The sequence below is a fragment of the Scyliorhinus canicula genome, chromosome 4, assembly GCF_902713615.1.
Source record: "Scyliorhinus canicula chromosome 4, sScyCan1.1, whole genome shotgun sequence".
In the NCBI taxonomy this organism is placed as follows: Eukaryota; Metazoa; Chordata; class Chondrichthyes; order Carcharhiniformes; family Scyliorhinidae; genus Scyliorhinus; species Scyliorhinus canicula.
This window is the reverse complement of record NC_052149.1, coordinates 75,122,982-75,141,358: the sequence shown is the minus strand read 5'-3', so window position 1 is coordinate 75,141,358 and position 18,377 is coordinate 75,122,982. Positions and strand designations below refer to the sequence as shown.

The 18,377-nt window shown below is 43.2% G+C and overlaps 1 protein-coding gene across 2 annotated transcripts in view; it reads left to right on the top strand.

Annotated features, from left to right (window-relative positions):
- The window catches only part of cachd1 (cache domain containing 1), a 191,806-nt gene that overhangs the window by 108,858 nt on the left and 64,571 nt on the right, over positions 1-18,377 (top strand). The window contains exons 3-4 of one of the 2 annotated variants that reach the window (XM_038794480.1): positions 8,021-8,169; positions 13,232-13,338. In XM_038794480.1, the coding sequence (XP_038650408.1) occupies positions 8,021-8,169; positions 13,232-13,338 (256 nt within the window). Of the gene's footprint in view, positions 1-8,020; positions 8,170-10,875; positions 11,007-13,231; positions 13,339-18,377 lie in introns of those variants that run through there. The other variant, XM_038794481.1, reaches the window with a different exon arrangement.

Here is an 18,377-nt window from a genome sequence, read left to right as displayed (position 1 = left end):
GATGAGGATAAAGTGGAGCTGCACGACAGTGCCAATTTCTACGAACCTGTGCTACTTTATAAAGGCCTCAGGATTATAGCACCAGACATGCCACATATTGGGAAACTGGAACCTTTCGAATGCAGGTATGGACGACTGGGCTAATATGTGGAGCAGATGCAATATTTATTCCGAACAAATGCCATTATTAGAGGTGAACAACAGACAGTCATCCTCCTCACAGCTGGTGGAGGCGCAACATATTGCATTATCAAAGCCTCACTTACCCCGATGTGCCGGATATAGTCTTTCACCGCCCTGGTAGCATTAGTAGGTGAGCACTTCAGTCCAAGCCACCAATAATAGTCATCCACATGGCTACCAAAGTCAGGCAAGTCCGTAACCAAATTTCTGGCCCGCCTGAGGAAACGCGCAGAATTTTTTGAGTTTGGTACAGCCTTGACCGAAGCATTATAAGACAGATTGGTTTGCGTGGTTTGCGGGATTTGCGGTGCGGCAACTCAACGGAGCTCCTGTCTGAAACTCATTTGGACCTGCGGAGAGCAGAAAATTGCCATAACCTGCAAAAGCGGGGAAATACAGGGGATGGCAATTCTCCGTTTGGGATGCCCGACGGCGTGCCATGCACCATTTTTGAGAGCTGAAGTTGTGGTCCCCGAGCCGAGGGGTTACTGCCACCGGGAGCCGCATAGACGTCGGGCAGGTATGAATACACTCGTTTACCCTTCAGGGTTTTGTTCGCTTACACTATCTTTCAGCCGGTCATAGAAAACAGACTGCAGGGCCTGCCACGCAACACGGTCTACCATGACAATGTTTTGATTACTGGGCATGATGTTGAAATGCCGGTGTTGGACTGGGGTGAGCACAGTTAGGTTAAAGTCCAACAGGTTTATTTTGAATCACTAGCTTTTGGAGCACTGCTCTTTCCTCAGGTGTTGGACTTTAACCTGGTGTTATGAGACTTGTTTACTGGGGCCTCGGACCAGGGGCATTTACAGAACCATGCCAAGGTTCTCCAGCAGTTTTCGGGTGCCAGAATTCGGAACCGCAGAAAAGAAAGCACACGTTCCACGCCGCTGAAGGTATGTACTTGGGTAACTGCGTGGACCGCCACAGCTTTCACTCGGTCGAGTACAAGGTGTCGGTGATCCGACAGGCCCCCATCCCAGAAGGACTGACGGAGCTCTGTTCTTTTTTGGAGCTTGATAATTATTATGGAAATGTCATCCCGAACCTTGCGACCCTCCTGGCTCCCCTGCATCGATGGTTGGAAAAAGACCAGCCATGGGAATGGGCTCAGCTTTCCTAGAGGTGAAGAAGTAGCTGACGACCCCGGCAAACTGCTGCTGCTCACTTGAGACACGTCGCCTTGCAGCATTTGGGCAGTCTTGCGTCACTGCATGGATGACGGGAAATAGCGCCCCATCGCATTCGCCTCTTGGACGCTCGCTATAACCGAGCAAAATACACCCAAACTGAAAAGGAGGACTGGATGAGGTATTTGTCGTCAAGAAATTCCACCAGTACATTTATGGCCATGCTTATACAGTGCTAACCACAAGCATTTGCTCAGGCTGTTTAAAGAAGACAGGGCGATTCCTCCCATCGCTTCCGCGCGGATTCAATGTTCGGGGTTGCTGTTGGTGACCTGTGAATGTGCTGAACCACCGCCTTGGGGAGAGGGTTCCCCACGCTGATGTTTGATTTGCCTCCCCCTCCCAACCAGGCCACCGGCACCCACATTGGCCAATTAAGTCATATCGCCCTACACTTTATGGACTTGTTGCCTGTCACAGCATCCCAGTGTAGTGTAGAGGGACTTTAGAGGGGTTTCACAGGATGGCGCAACATCCTGGGCCGTAGGGCCTGTACTGCGCTGTAATGTTCTATGTCTAACTACGCCGGGTCTTTCCAGGGGTCGTGTTTGGATAATAGTCGCAGCTCACTCCAAATGGATAGAGGTCCACCGAATGCAGGCGATGACCTCGAAGGTCACGGTCGAGCTGCTTTGCTAAACGATTAGTGCGCACGTCATTCCAGATGTGCTCGTCTCTAACAATGGAACGGCATTCACCTGTGCCAAATTCTGTTCTTTTATGCAGACCAATTGGATCCGATAGATCCGCACAACACCATATCACCCGGCTTCAAATGGTTTGGCCGAAAGAGCAGTCCAGACTTTTAAACAGGGGCTACAGAAGCAGACAATGGGCTCCCTTGCAACACGTTTGGCCCATTTTCTGTGCTGTTCCCCACAATAGGGATTCTCCATGGCAATGCCTCTACCAAACCGAGTTCACTTGACAACCAATCGGCACTCTCGTCTCATACAGCATTAAGTTGTTGTTTTGTCTGACATTGTTATTCTTGTGATTGTTCTGATGAGTGCAAGACAAAAAGCTTCAACAAAATTTTCTTCAATTCTCGTGATCCTGTAGCCTTGCTATGAAGTGGACAAGCAGTCCACTTCTTTTGCCAGTGTACCCAAGAGGTATAAATACAAAGATTTTACAGTGCAGAAGGAGGCCATTCGGCCCATCGAGTCTGCACCGGCTCTTGGAAAGAGCACCCTACCCCCTACCCAAGGTCAACACCTCCACCCTATCCCCATAACTCAGCAACCCCACCCAACACTAAGGGCAATTTTGGACACAAAGGGCAATTTATCATAGCCAATCCACCTAACCCGCACATCTTTGGACTGTGGGAGGAAACCGGAGCATCCGGAAGAAACCCACGCACACACTGGGAGGATGTGCAGACTCCGCACAGACAGTGACCCAAGCCGGAATCGAACCTGGGACCCTGGAGCTGTGAAGCAATTGTGCTATCCACAATGCTACCGTGTTGCCCCCAGCTCACTCCAATTTAAACCATTATATCGTGGGCTTAGCTGTGGAGGTGTGACTTGTCTGTTTCTTGCTGTAGCGGACAAATTAGATTTGCGGTGTGGAAACAAATGTGTACTGGAGATGGGATGGGGTAAAAATAGGCCATGAAACAAGGAACCAGGTCACTCAAAGTGCAATTTATTTAGACAAACCAAAGATATGTATGCATGTGCTAATATATTGGTTTGTCCAGTTTATCAGATTGGCACTATAAATACAGCAGATTTTGTGAGCATGGCAGGATGCCCATTCTCTCTTCCCTTCCTCCCTCCCACACTGAGTTGCTGCAATTTCTGCTTTGGGTCCTTGTGGCGCAGCAAAGGAACTGAAAAATTGATCTTAGTTGAAATGACTAAAAGGTGTTTCAAAGAGTAAAATTTTTCACAAAATCAAAGTAAAAACAATCTTGGCGGTGCAAAACAATCTCTGCTGTTGGATCGCAATGAATATATCATTTCAGGTTGGGAATCCTGCCATTGCAATAGACCAGAAAATCATTTGGATTATTCTGTAGCCAACAATTTATCATCTCACCCCTCTAAGAAAAGCTTAATGAAGGTAGTATACATGATGTTTCCTGTCTGTCAAGCCCGATAATTACACAGAACAAATAAATGGCTTTTTGTGAAGGTGGGCTGAAACCTTTAGTGACTACGTTTCCTCAGCACATTGTAAACCTTTGCCCCTGATTTATAAAGTCTAAAAAAAAAAGTATATCAGATTTCAGGATCTGATTTGAATAATGGCTGCGAGGCCAAATAACCTTCCAGCACTCCCTGTCAAAACTGGCACATGAATAATTACCATTTGGGAGAAGTACAAGAATGTGTGGCTTTTGCCTCTGGTCCCAGGAAGTAGTCAATGCCTAAAGAAAATTTGGGGAGGTTGTGGGGGGAGGCCAAGTAAAGGTCTTCAAAATAAGCTTTGAAATGCAGACCAAGATACTTAAATCTATCAATCTTCTAAGTGCTGTCATTAATTTGAGTGTTTGGGGATTTGTTTCCTTGAAGTAAATTCTCCTGTAGTAGAATCTAAGAGGACTGCAGGACTAAGTTACCAAACTAATTAATATTTGTGATAAGACCATAAATAATATTCTATCACTTAAGATCCTTGGAAATTAGTAAGAGTTGGGGCAGGACTGTCCGTCCCACTAGCCTCGTCTTCCAAAGTGGCGTGCCCTCGCCGGCAGTGGGATCCTCCGTTCCAGCAGTCGGCCAATGGGGTTTCCCGTTATGGCCATCCATGCCGTCGGGAAACCCGTGGGTGCGCTACTGGCGAAGCGGAGGATCCCACCGTTGGAGAAACCGCAGCTGGACTTTTGTAAAAGGAAAAAAAACTAATCATAGAATCCCTACAGTGCAGAAGGAGGCCATTTGGCTCCTTGAGCCTGCACTCGCCCTCTGAAAGAGCACCCTAGGTCCAATCCTGCTCCCAATCCCTGTAATCCTACCTACCTTTGGACACTAAGGGACAATTTAGCATGGCCAATCCACCTAACTTGCACATCTTTGGACTGTGCGAGGAAACCGGAGCACCCGGAGGACACGTGGAGAATGTTCAAACTCCACACAGTCACCCAAGGTCAGAATTGAAACTGGGTCCCTCTAACTTGGGCAGTGTTGCTATAATAGACAGAGGCGTATTCGGGCATAGGGATGATGTCCTAAAGGATTGAAAAGATTTGGGGTATTGTACTTACACGCACGTGATTTGCATTTTAGTCAGGTGCCATAGGTATGATAAACTCCCCGACTGCATCTGCTTGAACCATGTTTAGAGCCTAGGAGCCAGTTGTAATTTTCTGCGGCAGCACAGTGTTTTGAGCTCTGTAAACCTCGGGTGAAGCCCATAGCTAGTGATATGTGAGTTAATTAATTAATGTATCTCATAAGAATCAAACCCACAGCAACTGAAATGTATTGGCTTAAAAATGATTTGTTTGCCTTTCAGGCATTTTCACCCCATACAGAAAATAAATATAATGACGAGAACAACACTGCAGATTTTTTTTTCGATGCCAGTTTTCAGTTCGGAGTTCCTGCAATGTCTGAATTGCAGGTGAAAACCAAAATTAAACATCATTACAGAAAAATGTAGATGGCATACACTTATGGATCAAAGAAGTGCTTCCAGGGCTTTCTCCTCCTCCTCCCCCCTCCTCCCCAAACCAGGCATTAATTTCTACTTTGCTCTTGATAGGGGCCTGTAATTTAATATTTTAATCATGGTTAACAATTATAGATGAGACAGACGAGGTAAAATGTATATGCGCTTTATAAAAAATTCATGGTGTTTTCAGCATTTATGTAAGTAATGCAAATGTAAGCACAGAATAACTAAACAGTTTGTGCTTTGATGTTGCTTTCTGAATATTCTGAGCACAATTTGACATTCATTGCAGATCGTGCCACTGTTTTTAACTGTTGGTAAAGATGTCGCATTTTTCTGCACTTTTATCTTTTCTTCTATCGAAGGAGCCAAGTCTTGGTGTAGTACAATTTTGAGTCCATTCATCTTCTGAAATGTTTTACAGAAGACAATTTTTAATGTTGAACCTCATTATTTGATGGTGGAAGACTTGCATCTGACCTTGATATTGAAATCTTCATACATCCACACACTTTGAAGGGGTCTCAGTCAAAAGCAACAAACTTTGGTGTGCCAGCAGCAGCAGCCCCCTTCACCCCACCCCCATCCCTTTTCTGTGCAAGGCCAGTTGCTCTTGTATATTAACTACTCAAAAGCATGGCACACTTGTGTGAATTGGTGAAGTGGAAGTAATTACATTGTTGGAGCTGGTGAAGAATGTCTCATTATGTGTGTGTTGCTCCAATGGTTTTTATTTACAGATTATTTTTAAATGCCTCTTTTTATGAATTGTGTATTTTACTTGTTCAAATGAAGATGTGAACTCAGAGTGCCAAACCAAGCAGGAACCAATCGTGTCTTTTGACAAGGTGCCACACAAAAGGTTGCTGCATAAGATAAAGATGCATGGCATTAAGGGTAATTTAGTAGCATGGATAGAGGATTGGTTAATTAATAGAAAGCAAAGAGTGGGGATTAATGGGTGTTTCTCTGGTTGGCCATCAGTAGCTAGTGGTGTCCCTCAGGAATCAATGTTGGGCCCACAATTGTTCACAATTTACATAGATGATTTGGAGTTGTGGACCAAGTGCAATGTGTCGAAGTTTGCAGATGACACTAAGATGAGTGGTAAGGCAAAAAGTGCAGAGGATACTGGAAGTCTGCAGAGGGATTTGGATAGGTAATTGAATGGGCTGGGGTCTGGCAGATGGAATACAATGTTGACAAATGTGAGGTTATCCAATTTGGTAGGAATAACAGCAAAAGGGATTATTATTTAAATGATAAAATATTAAAACGTGCTGCTGTGCAGAGAGACCTGGGTGTGCTGGTGCATGAATTGCAAAAAGTTGGTTCCCAGGTGATTAAGAAGGCAAATGGAGTTTTGTCCTTCATTGCTAGAGGGATGGAGTTTAAGACTAGGGAGGTTATGCTGCAATTTTATAAGGTGTTAGTGAGGCCACACCTGGAGTATTGTGTTCAATTTTGGTATCCTTATCTGAGAAAGGACGTACTGGCGCTGGAGGGTGTGCAGAGGAGATTCACTAGGTTAATCCCAGAGCTGAAGGGGTCGGAGTACGAGGAGAGGTTGAGTAGACTGGGACGAGTAAAGGATGCGGGGGTTATAGAAGAATTATGAAGGGAATAGATAGGATAGAGGCTGGCAGGTTGTTTCCACTGGCGGGTGAAAGCAGAACTAGGGGGCATAGCCTCAAAATAAGGGGAAATAGATTTAGGACTGCGCTTAGGAGGAACTTCTTCACCCAAAGGGTTGTGAATCTATGGAATTCCTTGCCCAGTGAAGCAGTTGAGGCTCCTTCATTACATGTTTTTAAGGTAAAGATAGATAGTTTTTTGAAGAATAAAGGGATTAAGGGTTATGGTGTTCGGGCCGGAAAGTGGAGCTGAGTCCACAAAAGATCAGCCATGATCTCATTGAATGGCTGAGCAGGCTCGAGGAGCCAGATGGCCTACTCCTGCTCCTAGTTATGTGACACCACAAATTAATTTGTATTGAAATTTTCAGTTGTCCAGCTCGATACCACATTAAATTTTGGGGGAAACGGGGTCCTGTATTTTTCATGGCTTTGGGTGGTGGCCTAGTTTTTCCCTGGTTATTTCTTTTTGCTTTTTGGAGGCACTGGAAAGGATTGAATTGTGCTGTCCATTCATTTCTGGTGTGGTTTCAAATTCAGTGAACACATATTGAATGGAAGTCTCTTCTCCAACTCCGCTCTTTGCTGTTAGGAGGAATTCCACTTGAAATTAATGTAAGACTCCATGCCCAAAGGGCACAGGCACAAAAGTGAACATTTCAACACAAATTGGCTGTCTTACCTCGGGATGTTAATGCTATATTAGATATGGAAGTAGGAATGTCACCTGGGCAGCAAGTCCTTGGGAGGTAAAAGTAGAATGTCGAGGTGGTATGTAGAATTGCATTTGGACTGAACAGTGTCCAAAGGAAATTGCTGGAAACATATCAACAATGACTTCATTACTATGGCACAGACTCGCCAGACCAAATGGTGTCCTCCTGTGTGCTATAAACATTCTGGGATTCTCTTTCATGAACAAAAAGTGTAATTTTACCCATAATTAGTGTAATGATATGTAGAATATAATTTGTGTATGATTTAACAATCGAACCGTAAGTAAAGATTGGTGCCGTATGCATAGACGGAGATTCTAACATCCGACCACTAGGTGGTGTGATGACAGGAGAATGTTACTGGAACACACCAGGGGTGCAGCAGAACGTGGGTAGCAGGCATAAAGTCCAGTCGCTCCTTTGTCAATGGTAATTAATACTAATTAATCATTATTTCTATTTAGCCATAGTATCCAACTGTACTTGTCGTTCACATCATAGAAACTTTTATAGTGTTTAGTTAGTTAATAAATAGTTTTGTTCTTTAACAAAGATTGATTCAACCACAAAGACATTGCCATCTGTGAACATAGAGAACATTACAATTAAGACATTAATATTGCTATGAGTTCATCCTATATTGTGCTTTACATTCTGTCGGCAGCTGGCTAAAAAGATAAGAGAGAAGTTTAATCGCTACCTCGATGTAGTGAATCGTAACAAGCAGGTGGTAGAGGCATCCTACACGGCTCATTTGACATCTCCATTGACGGCCATCCAGGACTGCTGCACAATTCCAGCTTCAATGATGGAGTGAGTATTTTTTTCCCCACTTTATACGTTCCAGCAGGCAATCTGTCCATGATTATATACACTGCACGAGTGATTTGTACAATAGGAAGTTTCAGATGCGGTGCAGTCGCTCTAATATGGCTTCCAAGTCATTCTTTTCTGCTTTCTCTCTCGTTCTGCTAAAAATGCTGATTCTTGCTTAAATGCAGCTCTTTAGAATTGCCTGTTTACAGGGCAGCACGGTGGCCAAGTGGTTAGCACAGCTGCCTCACGACGCTGAGGTCCCAGGTTTGATCCCGGCTCTGGGTCACTGTCTGTGTGGAGTTTGCACATTCTCCCCGTGTCTGCATGGGTTTCGTCCCCACAACCCAAAAATGTGCAGAGCAGGTGAATTGGCCACACTAAATTGCTCCTTAATTGGAAAAAATAATTGGGCAATTTAAATTTATTTTAAAAAAAAGAATTGCCTGCTTACAGGAGAAAACCTGGAAGACCATGAAAACCATGAGCACTCTAAAATTCTTCCTGATGAGGTCACCTAATTTTTCTACACTTTTATCATCACTTCAATTGAAGGGGTTCAAGGCTTGGTGTGATACGGTTTTTAGACGGTTCATCTTCTTACATGTTTTACAAATGACAGGTTTTTTTATGCATGAACCTGGATGTTAAATCTTTGACAGTGGAAGACTTGCATCAGAATCACAACTGTTGCTTAAGGTGAGCAGTAACTGTTCCATTTTGGCTTTATTGCAGCCCTTGTTGACAATTAACTATTCATTTTCTTGCATTTGGTAGTTCAGTCTCTGGAACACATTGGGAGTTTCTGTTGAAATTACCTTCTTCATTTTATAGACGAGAAATTATTGTTCCTACTTTTATTTCCCACAATGTCAATCAGAGTTGGAGCAGTTGTTTGACTGTGTGGCTGTTTTAAGAACTTTCACTTACCACATCACCTAAATTGGATGTCTCATTAGTTATTTGTTTCTTATCACTCCAGATGCCAGACAAACTAGCAACTAAACAACTTGATAACTGAGTGAATGATAAAGCATGATGTGGGAGAAAATTTGGGCAGTTAGATTGTAGATTGCCTTTAAGTGGAAGCAGATTGCTGGATAATTAAGGGTTCCCACTGTTGGCATTTGCAATGCAGTCATATCGAGCAAGCTGCATTGGTTACCCAAGGATAACCATTTAGATGTGACTTCACAATAAGTGTCTTTGCTACATCTAAGCAATGGAATGTGGACATTTCCAGTAATGGGCTGGTTCATTAGAATAGAGGAAATATAGACTCCTGTTTGAGATAGTTGCTTTTTGGCCTGTTTCCAGCATGCTACTCAGCCCACATCAATTGATAAACTGCTAGATTTTAACCAATGAAAATATCTCAAAATTGACACCAAGTCATTGAACTATGCACTTAGTTACAGAAAATGTTTCCATTTCTAAATGCAGACTGGTGCGTTTGACTGTATTTATTGTTGAATTGCCTCATTGGGCCTAATATAAACATTAATTAAACTAGCTTAATGCAGTCATTTCTGGAGATTGATTGTCCGATAAGCTAGTAGCAGTAATAGGACTCGTCAAGAAAGGAATGAGAGCTAAAAAAATACACCAGAGGATCCAATTAATGACGGTGGCTTTATGACTTATCTGACTTGAAGGTTTTCGAGAATAAATTTCTGCAGTTTTTCTTTATTATTCTGCAAATGGTGCCTACTTGTGATGAGAATCATTTCTAAAAGCACAAGCACCCTCTACTATGTCACCTAAGTATTGAAATCAACTGATTTCTCCTTGGGTTGCAATGGAGTACTACAGTTAGCCCTATCCCTGAGCTTAAGAGGAAAAAAATTAACCAGAGGTCCTGCTCATGATGTGAAATGAACATTTCAACATTGGATAGATGAGAGTGGACTTGGGTTGAGCTGTAATGTCCCATAGTCAAATTGCCGACCAACCTAGCTACATATAAGGTAAATATTGGCTTGTTGAATAGATAGATGTTTGCTTATTAAGGACTGAGATGTTCAAACTTTGATTCCAGGTTTGAATCCTGGTCTATAGGGATTTCAACTTGACCAGCAAGGAGTGCCACAATTAGCCTCCAATGCTATTAGGGGAAAAAAGTCAGTGATTGCTGTTCTTCTGTCTGAAAGTGTACTTGTGCGGACAGACAAGGTCAGGTTTTGTCTTTGGTATGACGTTTCACATGGAAGAATAAGAATTGCCTGCCGGCAGTAGACACAGGCATGAAAAATTGCCTGAACCTTAAACAGGCCATCCACCCTTGCTAGAGCATCAGCCAGTCCTCCATGAGAGATTGGGGAAGGCGAGATCAACCATTCTGAAGTATAGCATGTACTGCTTTGAGAGAGGAAAAACAATCAGTAGATTAATGGAGAAGAGCTGTCCTTGTGAAATTAGAAATCTTGTTTGAGAATATATTTCCTTTCCAGTTTCCATATGCAGAAACATCTCAAAAAATCTGTTTTGCATGATAAGGCCAGTCTGAATAAAGTCGATTTGGAATTTGCTAGAAGTCTGGGTTTTGATATAAAATTCAAAGAGCTGCCAAAAATGCACTGTTTTTATGTTCTGCATTCACCAGCAAAAGCTGCTCAGTGGAATAGAGGCCAGCTGGTCTGATGGGATTTTAATATGTGAAGTTCAAAGTGCTGAAGCACATCAGAGCAGATATCAATCAAGTCAGTGCCTCGCGAATTGAAGGCTGAACTGACGTTTCCAAAGGGAGTCAGATCAAAAAGGAAGACTGAGGCTGTGCAGTTACTCTCTGGAGACTCTGTGTTTCGATCAGTTGTTCATTAAAGTCCGTCCAGAAAGAAGTAAGGGGCGTGGGGGGGGGGGGGGGGGGGGGGGGGGAAATTGCAATGATGTGACTGCTCTTGGAAACAGAATTTCAGTCTATCTTTTGATCACTCTACAAGGGCAGGCAGAATCTCATCACAGCTGTAGTCATGGTACCCTGGGCAAGTTGAAACATACAGGGATAGGTCTGTGTGAAATTGAACGAATAATAGCATGCAGCTTTTTTGCAGGAGAGAACGTTAACCCGTTACGTGCCATCTGAATATTCTTAACCACGGATAGATGATGAATTCATATTCGGTCTACTTTCACCACTGGTAGATTCTTCCTTGCAACAGTGTGCATGTGGCTAGATGAGCCTGTATCATCGGTACTATTATTGTTTTCTAAGCGTGTAGTGCAAAACCCGTGTCAAGTGCCAGATGTGAACAAGCACCATCATTTTATTGGGAAACTGCAAAAGGCAGCAGAATATTCATGCTCTATTTGTTACCTCACAGTTTACACATGAATTTTATTTTGAAACACATTGTTGAGGAAGGGCAGAAATAACAGCAATAAGGACAGATGAAGGTGTCCCTTGGTAAACACTGCGAGCATAGAAAGAGATAAAGAAATTGTACCGGAGTACCAGTGGGCAACTGAGAGACTTCATATATTCCTTTGTCTCCTTCAATCTTAGTTTAGTAAATGATGGCTAGCTTTACATGCATTTAAACTTCCAGATGATGCCAGTGACAGAGTTCCACAGGCAGGCGAAGCACTATGAAGTATTGCTGCTGGCATTTTGTACAGATGTTTTGTGTTCACGTACAATCTTGATGTATTGATGTACAACTGCTGTTTTTCTGGCATCAACATCTAACTTCATTGCCAGTAACTTTTATCATTGGACTGACAACCTGGCTATATTCCTTTGATGTTATAAAATTTGGACTCTAGCTCCTATCAAATCAATTGGTTTTCTTTGGCTACAAGAGTCCAAAAGCAAAGGAATGATTTCTCAGCAGTCTGCTGAAGAGAACTATAATCTTCCATCATTGGCCTCATCAGAAGCCTTGTTGCATATTGGAATTGCAGAAGCTGCATCTTTTCCATCTATTTCAGTTGTTTATGCACATTGTTACTTGGTTTGTGATTTGCAAGGACGTAGGTGGGTGAAGAATCTGAAGATGTTGGTGTTGACCTGGTGTTGAATTTTGTATGATGGTTTCCTAAATCTATATCATTACATTATGAATTTTTCTTCTGAAAGTATTTGTTGAATTAAATTCACCAAATGATTGGAAAGGACACATGGGTCACCTCTAGTCTCCAGAACTCTCTTTCGTTCTCTCTCTCTCTGTTCTCACTCTCACTGAGCTCTCTCTAACTCTCTTTCTGTTTCCTCTGTCGGCCCCCTCGCTCCGGTCGGCCCCCTCGCTCCGGTCGGCCCCCTCGCTCTCTCCTGCTGTCTGTGTTCCCTGTCTCTCTCTCTCGGTGTTCCCCTCTCTCTCGCTCTCTCTCCCTCTCACTCAGTGTCCCCTCTCTCTCCCTCTCTTTCTCGGTGTTCCCCTCTCTCTCTCGCTCTCGCTCTCTCTCTCGCTCTCTCTCTCTCTCTCGCTCTCTCTCTCTCGCTCTCTCGCTCTCTCTCTCGCTCTCTCTCTCGCTCTCTCTCGCTCTCTCTCTCGCTCTCTCTCTCGCTCTCTCGCTCTCTCTCTCTCTCTCCAGTTACCTTGATAGATTGGAGAAGTTGAGACTGTTTTCTTGGAGAAGAGAAGGTTGAGATGCGATTTGATCGAGGGGTCTGGACAGAGTAGGTCAGGGGAGAGGTTGTTACCCCCTGTGAAAGTACAAGAATGGGAGGTAATGGAGTCATGAGAAGAAATTGTTTCACACAGCAAGTGATTAAGATCTGGAATACACTGTCTGAGAGCATGGTGGAGGCAGGTTCAATCAAGGCTTTGGATTGTCATCTGAAAAGTAAGAATGTGCAGGATTGAAGGGAGAAGTTGGGAGTGGTGAATTGCTCATTTGGAGAGCCGGTGGAAACATGACAGGCCGAATATCCTTCCCCTGTGCTGCAGCAATTCTGTGATGTTATGTATAATGTGGTCGGGTCAGGTGGCTTCTGTTCGAAATTCAGGCCATTTCATACTTTACCAGGTTTCAATTACAAGTGAAAAGTCAGAATTGTTTTTGTTACTGTGCTTTAATACTGTGCTTTGAAATCCTCATCTCATTTTAATCGTCAACTTCATAGGTTTGATGGGAATTTCAACACAAATGTTTCAAAAACTATCAGCTGTGACAGGCTTTCCATGGCTATCAGTAGCCGCGCATTCAATCCTGGACGAGACTTAAATACAGGTTAGTGTGCCAGCTGATGTTCGTTCAAATTTTATTTTTGTTCTTCTAAGATTTTTTTTCAAACATTTTAAAAATCATTCTGCTTCTATTTGACAGTGTCCCCCCCCCCCCCACCCCTGTCTATTATTAACCATTGTAGAGCAGTTCCTGAAACTGGAGGATTGGGTTTTCAGCTCCGAATCCAGGATTCAAATCCAGATTAGAATGATAGAAATGTTCGCACAAAAAGCCTAAAGGGCCTGTCACCAATCATCTTCTGCATTTGGTTCCAAGGTGCATGCTCGGCTCTATTTTTCTGTGATACTTGTTGAATTGTGTGCGATAAGTGCAAAGTATTTCCATTCTCTAGCACAATACGTCTCGCAAGATTACAACAGTAACCACATTCCAAAAGTAACTGCACTTCAAAAGTAGTTAATTGTCAGTGCAGCATTTCAGGACAATGGGGTCATTAAAGGCTCTCGGTAACTTCAAGTTTTTTATTTCTTTAATGCAGTTATCATTAGCGCACAGCATTATTTGTGAAGAAATGACCAAAAGTAGTATTGAAATCAAACATCTGCACTCAACCTCTCACCAAGCTATCTGTAACAGATAACAACCAGTTTTGACATTCAGTGTAACAAGTGCATCAGTGTTGAACCCTGCACCATTTAGGCTCTTTGTTCCCTGATTGCAGGGATTTGGATCAGTTCCAAGCATCTGACTGACTGGAGAAATCCCTTGTAGTAAGAAACAGAAGGAAAATGTTTGTGGTAAATAAAGGCCAATCAGTCCATCGCAACCCAGTCCCTGGAACTGCTCTAACTCAACCAAAGTATCCAATTGCACTCTTTTAGCGGCTAGATTATTCCAAATATTTATCACTTTTTGCATGAACTTCTTTTTCTTAATATCAGATTTTGAATTTGCTTTCTGTTAAAATGTTAATCATGACCCTCTACTCCTACTGGCATGACAGATCTTGAAGAAATAGTAGAGTTCATACAATCATAACAGCACAGAAGAAAGCCATTTGGCTCTTTGTGTCTGTACTAGCTCTCTTGAAGACCACGTCATCTAGTGCCACTCCTCCACCTTCTCTCTGTAGCCCTGCACAGTCCTCCTTTTCAGATACTAATCCAATTTCCTCTTTACTGTCTTGATTGACCCTTCCTCCACCACACTGTCAGATCATGCATTCCAGGTCCTAACCATTCACTGCATAAATATATTTTTCCTCTTGTTGCCGTTGTTTCTTTTGCCAATTGCCTTACGTTTGTGCCCTTTGGCTCTCCATCTATCCACCAATTAGAACAGTTTCTCCCCATCTACTCTGTCCGGGCCTCTCATGGTTACGAATACCTCTACCAAATCACCACTCAACCTTCTCTTCTGCAGGGAGAACATTCCCAATTTCCCAATTTCTCCAATCTTATCTACACAACTGAAGTTTCGTATCTTCGGAATCATTCTTGTAAATGTATTCTATACCCTTTTCTAATGCCTTCACATCCTTTCTAAAGTATGGGCATTTAATACTTTAGAATACCTTAATGAATGTCCTCTTTAATGGACCTCGCTTGACTGTAGATCTACTACTTCACTAATCTTTCCTTTCTAACTCATCTCCTACCACAGGTAAGCACATTATTGTTGCTCATGTCTATTTTCTGTCCACTGCACGCCTGTCAATTGTAATGTGTGAAGACTAAAACCATATGCAATTCTTAAAATTAGATCTAAACACCGCAGCCTAAAACCACAGCATAATCTTAATTCCTTCTTTGGGTTATTTTAACATTTAAAATGACGAGTCTGCAGTTAATCCCAGGTTCATTTCTTTGTCCCTCTTATAATTTTATTCACATAATTTTGTACCCAACTTGTTCCTTTTTCAGACAAAACGCCGTACTTAACATTTTTGTATTTGAATGTTGTTGCCTTTTTTTTACTCTTTTAAAAAAAAAATTTGGAGTACCCAATTATTTTTTTTCCCCAACAAAGGGACAATTTAGCCTGGCCATAAGACATAGAAGAGAATTAGGCCACTCGGCCCATCAAGTCTGCTCCACCATTCAATCATGGCTGATATTTTCTCATCCCCATTTTCCTGCCTTCTCCCCATAACCCCTGATCCCCTTATTAATCAATCCAACTCGAGCAGCTTAGTATCCAATTGCCAATCCAACTAGACTGCACATCTTTGGGTTGTGGAGGTGACACCCACGCAAACACGGGGCGAAAGCGCAAACTCCACAAGGACAGTGACCTGGAGCCGGGATTGAGCCCGGGTCCTCGGCACCATGAGGCAGCAGTGCTAACCACTGCGCCACCTTGCCACCCATTGTTTGCCATTTTGCCTGCTTAATTGATCTAAATTTTTCGGCAAAGCATTGGCTATATCCTGTGCGTTTTATGCACCTTCATTTTTCGGTATCTGCTAACTTTGGCACTTGATAATTGAATTTTGTGTCCAGACCTAAGCACAGATGTCTGTTGCAATAACTGCCATCTTTTTCTTTGCATTTCTCACGCTTTTCTCCCTCTCTTCTAGTTTTTATGTGACATTTTATCCAGCCCATTTTATGCACCTTGAACTTGTATTTCTATAATTTTCAGTTTTATTGATAACCTTTCATGTGAAAGCTTGTCAAATAAACTGCATCATGGGATGCTCCATTCTGTATTTCTATTTGGTATATAGTAACACCATCAACCGTATCCTTACAGTTGTTTATTTTATCCACTTTGGGCCCATCAATCTTTAGTTGCTGTATTTCCTATTTTCCCCCAGATAATACATTTGTTTGCTTCCAATTTTTGAATCCTCCAGTACCAAAGGACCACTATATTCAGAGATTTCTTGTCAATGCCCCATTAACATTCTAGCATATACACCGTCTGACGCAGGAGACTTGCATTCAGTCTCCGCAACCTAATTACTACTTTCAAACTGGTTTAAAAATCCTTTTGGATAGTTACCGCACTACTAATTCCCCTCATTGTGAATACTTCTAGAAAATTATCGTTAAGTAGAATTCAATTATTTCCGTTTGTCTCCACCAGAGTTATAACTTCCTCCATATCTATTATATTACTGTTGTCCTGAAAACATACAATTTAACACCCTTTGCTGTGTTATCTGTAGTGCTGCCTTTGCATCAGAATTATAGCCTGTCTTCACCTGATTGCACATTTTCTTATCCTGTTCTCCCAAGACTGTGCTTTTTGGTCTGTCCGTCATAGATTATTATTTCCTTTTTTATAATTTAAATGTTGATTAAAACATTTTTTTTTAAGAGTACCCAGTTATTTTTTTTTTCCAATTAAGGGGCAATTTGCATGGCCAATACACCTAACCAGCAAATCTTTGGGTTGTGGGGGTGAAATCCATGTAGACACGGGGAGAATGTGAAAACTCCACATGGACAGTGACCCACGGCCGGGATTCGAACGCGGATCCTCAGCGCCGTTGTCCCAGTGCTAACCACTGTGCCATGTGCTGCACAAATGTTGATATTATTGATTTTGGGATTCTCCAGAGTGGCCAGTCAGTGGCGGGAATCCAGATGGCTCAGTGAATTGGGCGTCGGGCAAAAAACAGTTTTCACGCCAGTCGTGAAACCCTTTGCGAGTCTCCCGCCCCAATGTCTCCCAACGAGTTTCCCGCCCAGACACAGCAGGAACATGCAAAGTGGTCATTAACCCAAATTTCAATATAGTTTACATGTAGGACGCCCAACTCATCTTCCTCCTGGGATTCCCCAGCCGGGAGTTCCACTGGCATGAATTGGTGCAGTTCCTGAGAAACGGGGAACTGGCAACTTGCACAATGAGTGGTGGCAAGGGGGTGAGTTCCCCTCCCTACAATTCACTCCAGGGTGCGAAGGTGGGGGAGGGTTCTTTATGTGAGGTGGGGGTCAGGGGGGGCTTGTGCTGGAGTGGAGGGTATCGGGTCTTTCCTGGGATGGGGGTCATTTGACTGGTCTTATCGTCTGCAACCTTTAAACCCTTTAAACTGTCTGTCAGCATGCCAAGTTCAAAAATCTCTGAGGTGAAGAAAAAAGTATTCTCTTTAAAGTGGTGGAAACATTTTAAGTGTTTTTCTCACAGTAAAGTCATTGCCCTTTAATATTTTCTAGCCTGTTTGTATGCCCAGAATCCTAAAAGCTTTGAACTGTATTGTTTACCGTCAATTCCACATACTATTGCCTTTTACTAATCTTTCTGATTGACAGCTCCAGGCAGTTTCAAAGGGAGGATTAAGGTTGTTTATTTGTATAGCTCTGCAAGGGTTCATTTATCTCAGTGGAGCAACTGTTTTTCTAACCCCAGTTCTCAAAAGCTCTTGACAACAAAGAGACAGCCTCTATATTTAAAAAAGGAGGCAATTTAATGGAGGGTACTCACCCCCTTGCTGCCCCTCATGAGTGCAAGCTGGCAGGTTTGAGCTGCCATGGAGCAGGACATGAAGTGGGGGAATCGGCGTGGGTAGGTGCTGAAAGGGGGAGATGGGGGCAGTAATGACCAGGACCCTTGCCAGTGATTAGGGTGGGATGTCGTTGACAGCAATCTGGGGGGTACTGCAGCTGCATTCTGAAATCACCGCGATCTTTAAAAACGGCGCCCCGATCTCTGAGGAGCGAGATCTGTCAAAGGTATTAGATTTGGCCGCTCTCGGGTCCAGCGAAAACCCTGATGTGCCATTGAATAGCATGGAGACCCCAATCCTGGGTTAAAAAGTTTCCAAGTGTCATTGAATGGCACGTCGGGTTCGATCCTCACACCAGCAGGAATCGCTCCGGTTTTCCCGCTGCGCAATCACTTAGTCTCAAATTGGGTGAATCATTAGAACATACAGTGCAGAAGGAGGCCATTCGGCCCATCGAGTCTGCACTGACCCAATTAAGCCCTCACTTTCACCCCATCCCCGCAACCCATAAACCCCACCCCCAACCTTTTTTTTTTGGTCACTAAGGGCAATTTAGCATGGCTAATCCACCCAACCTGCACGTCTCTGGACCGTGGGAGGAAACCGGAGAAGCCGGAGGAAACCC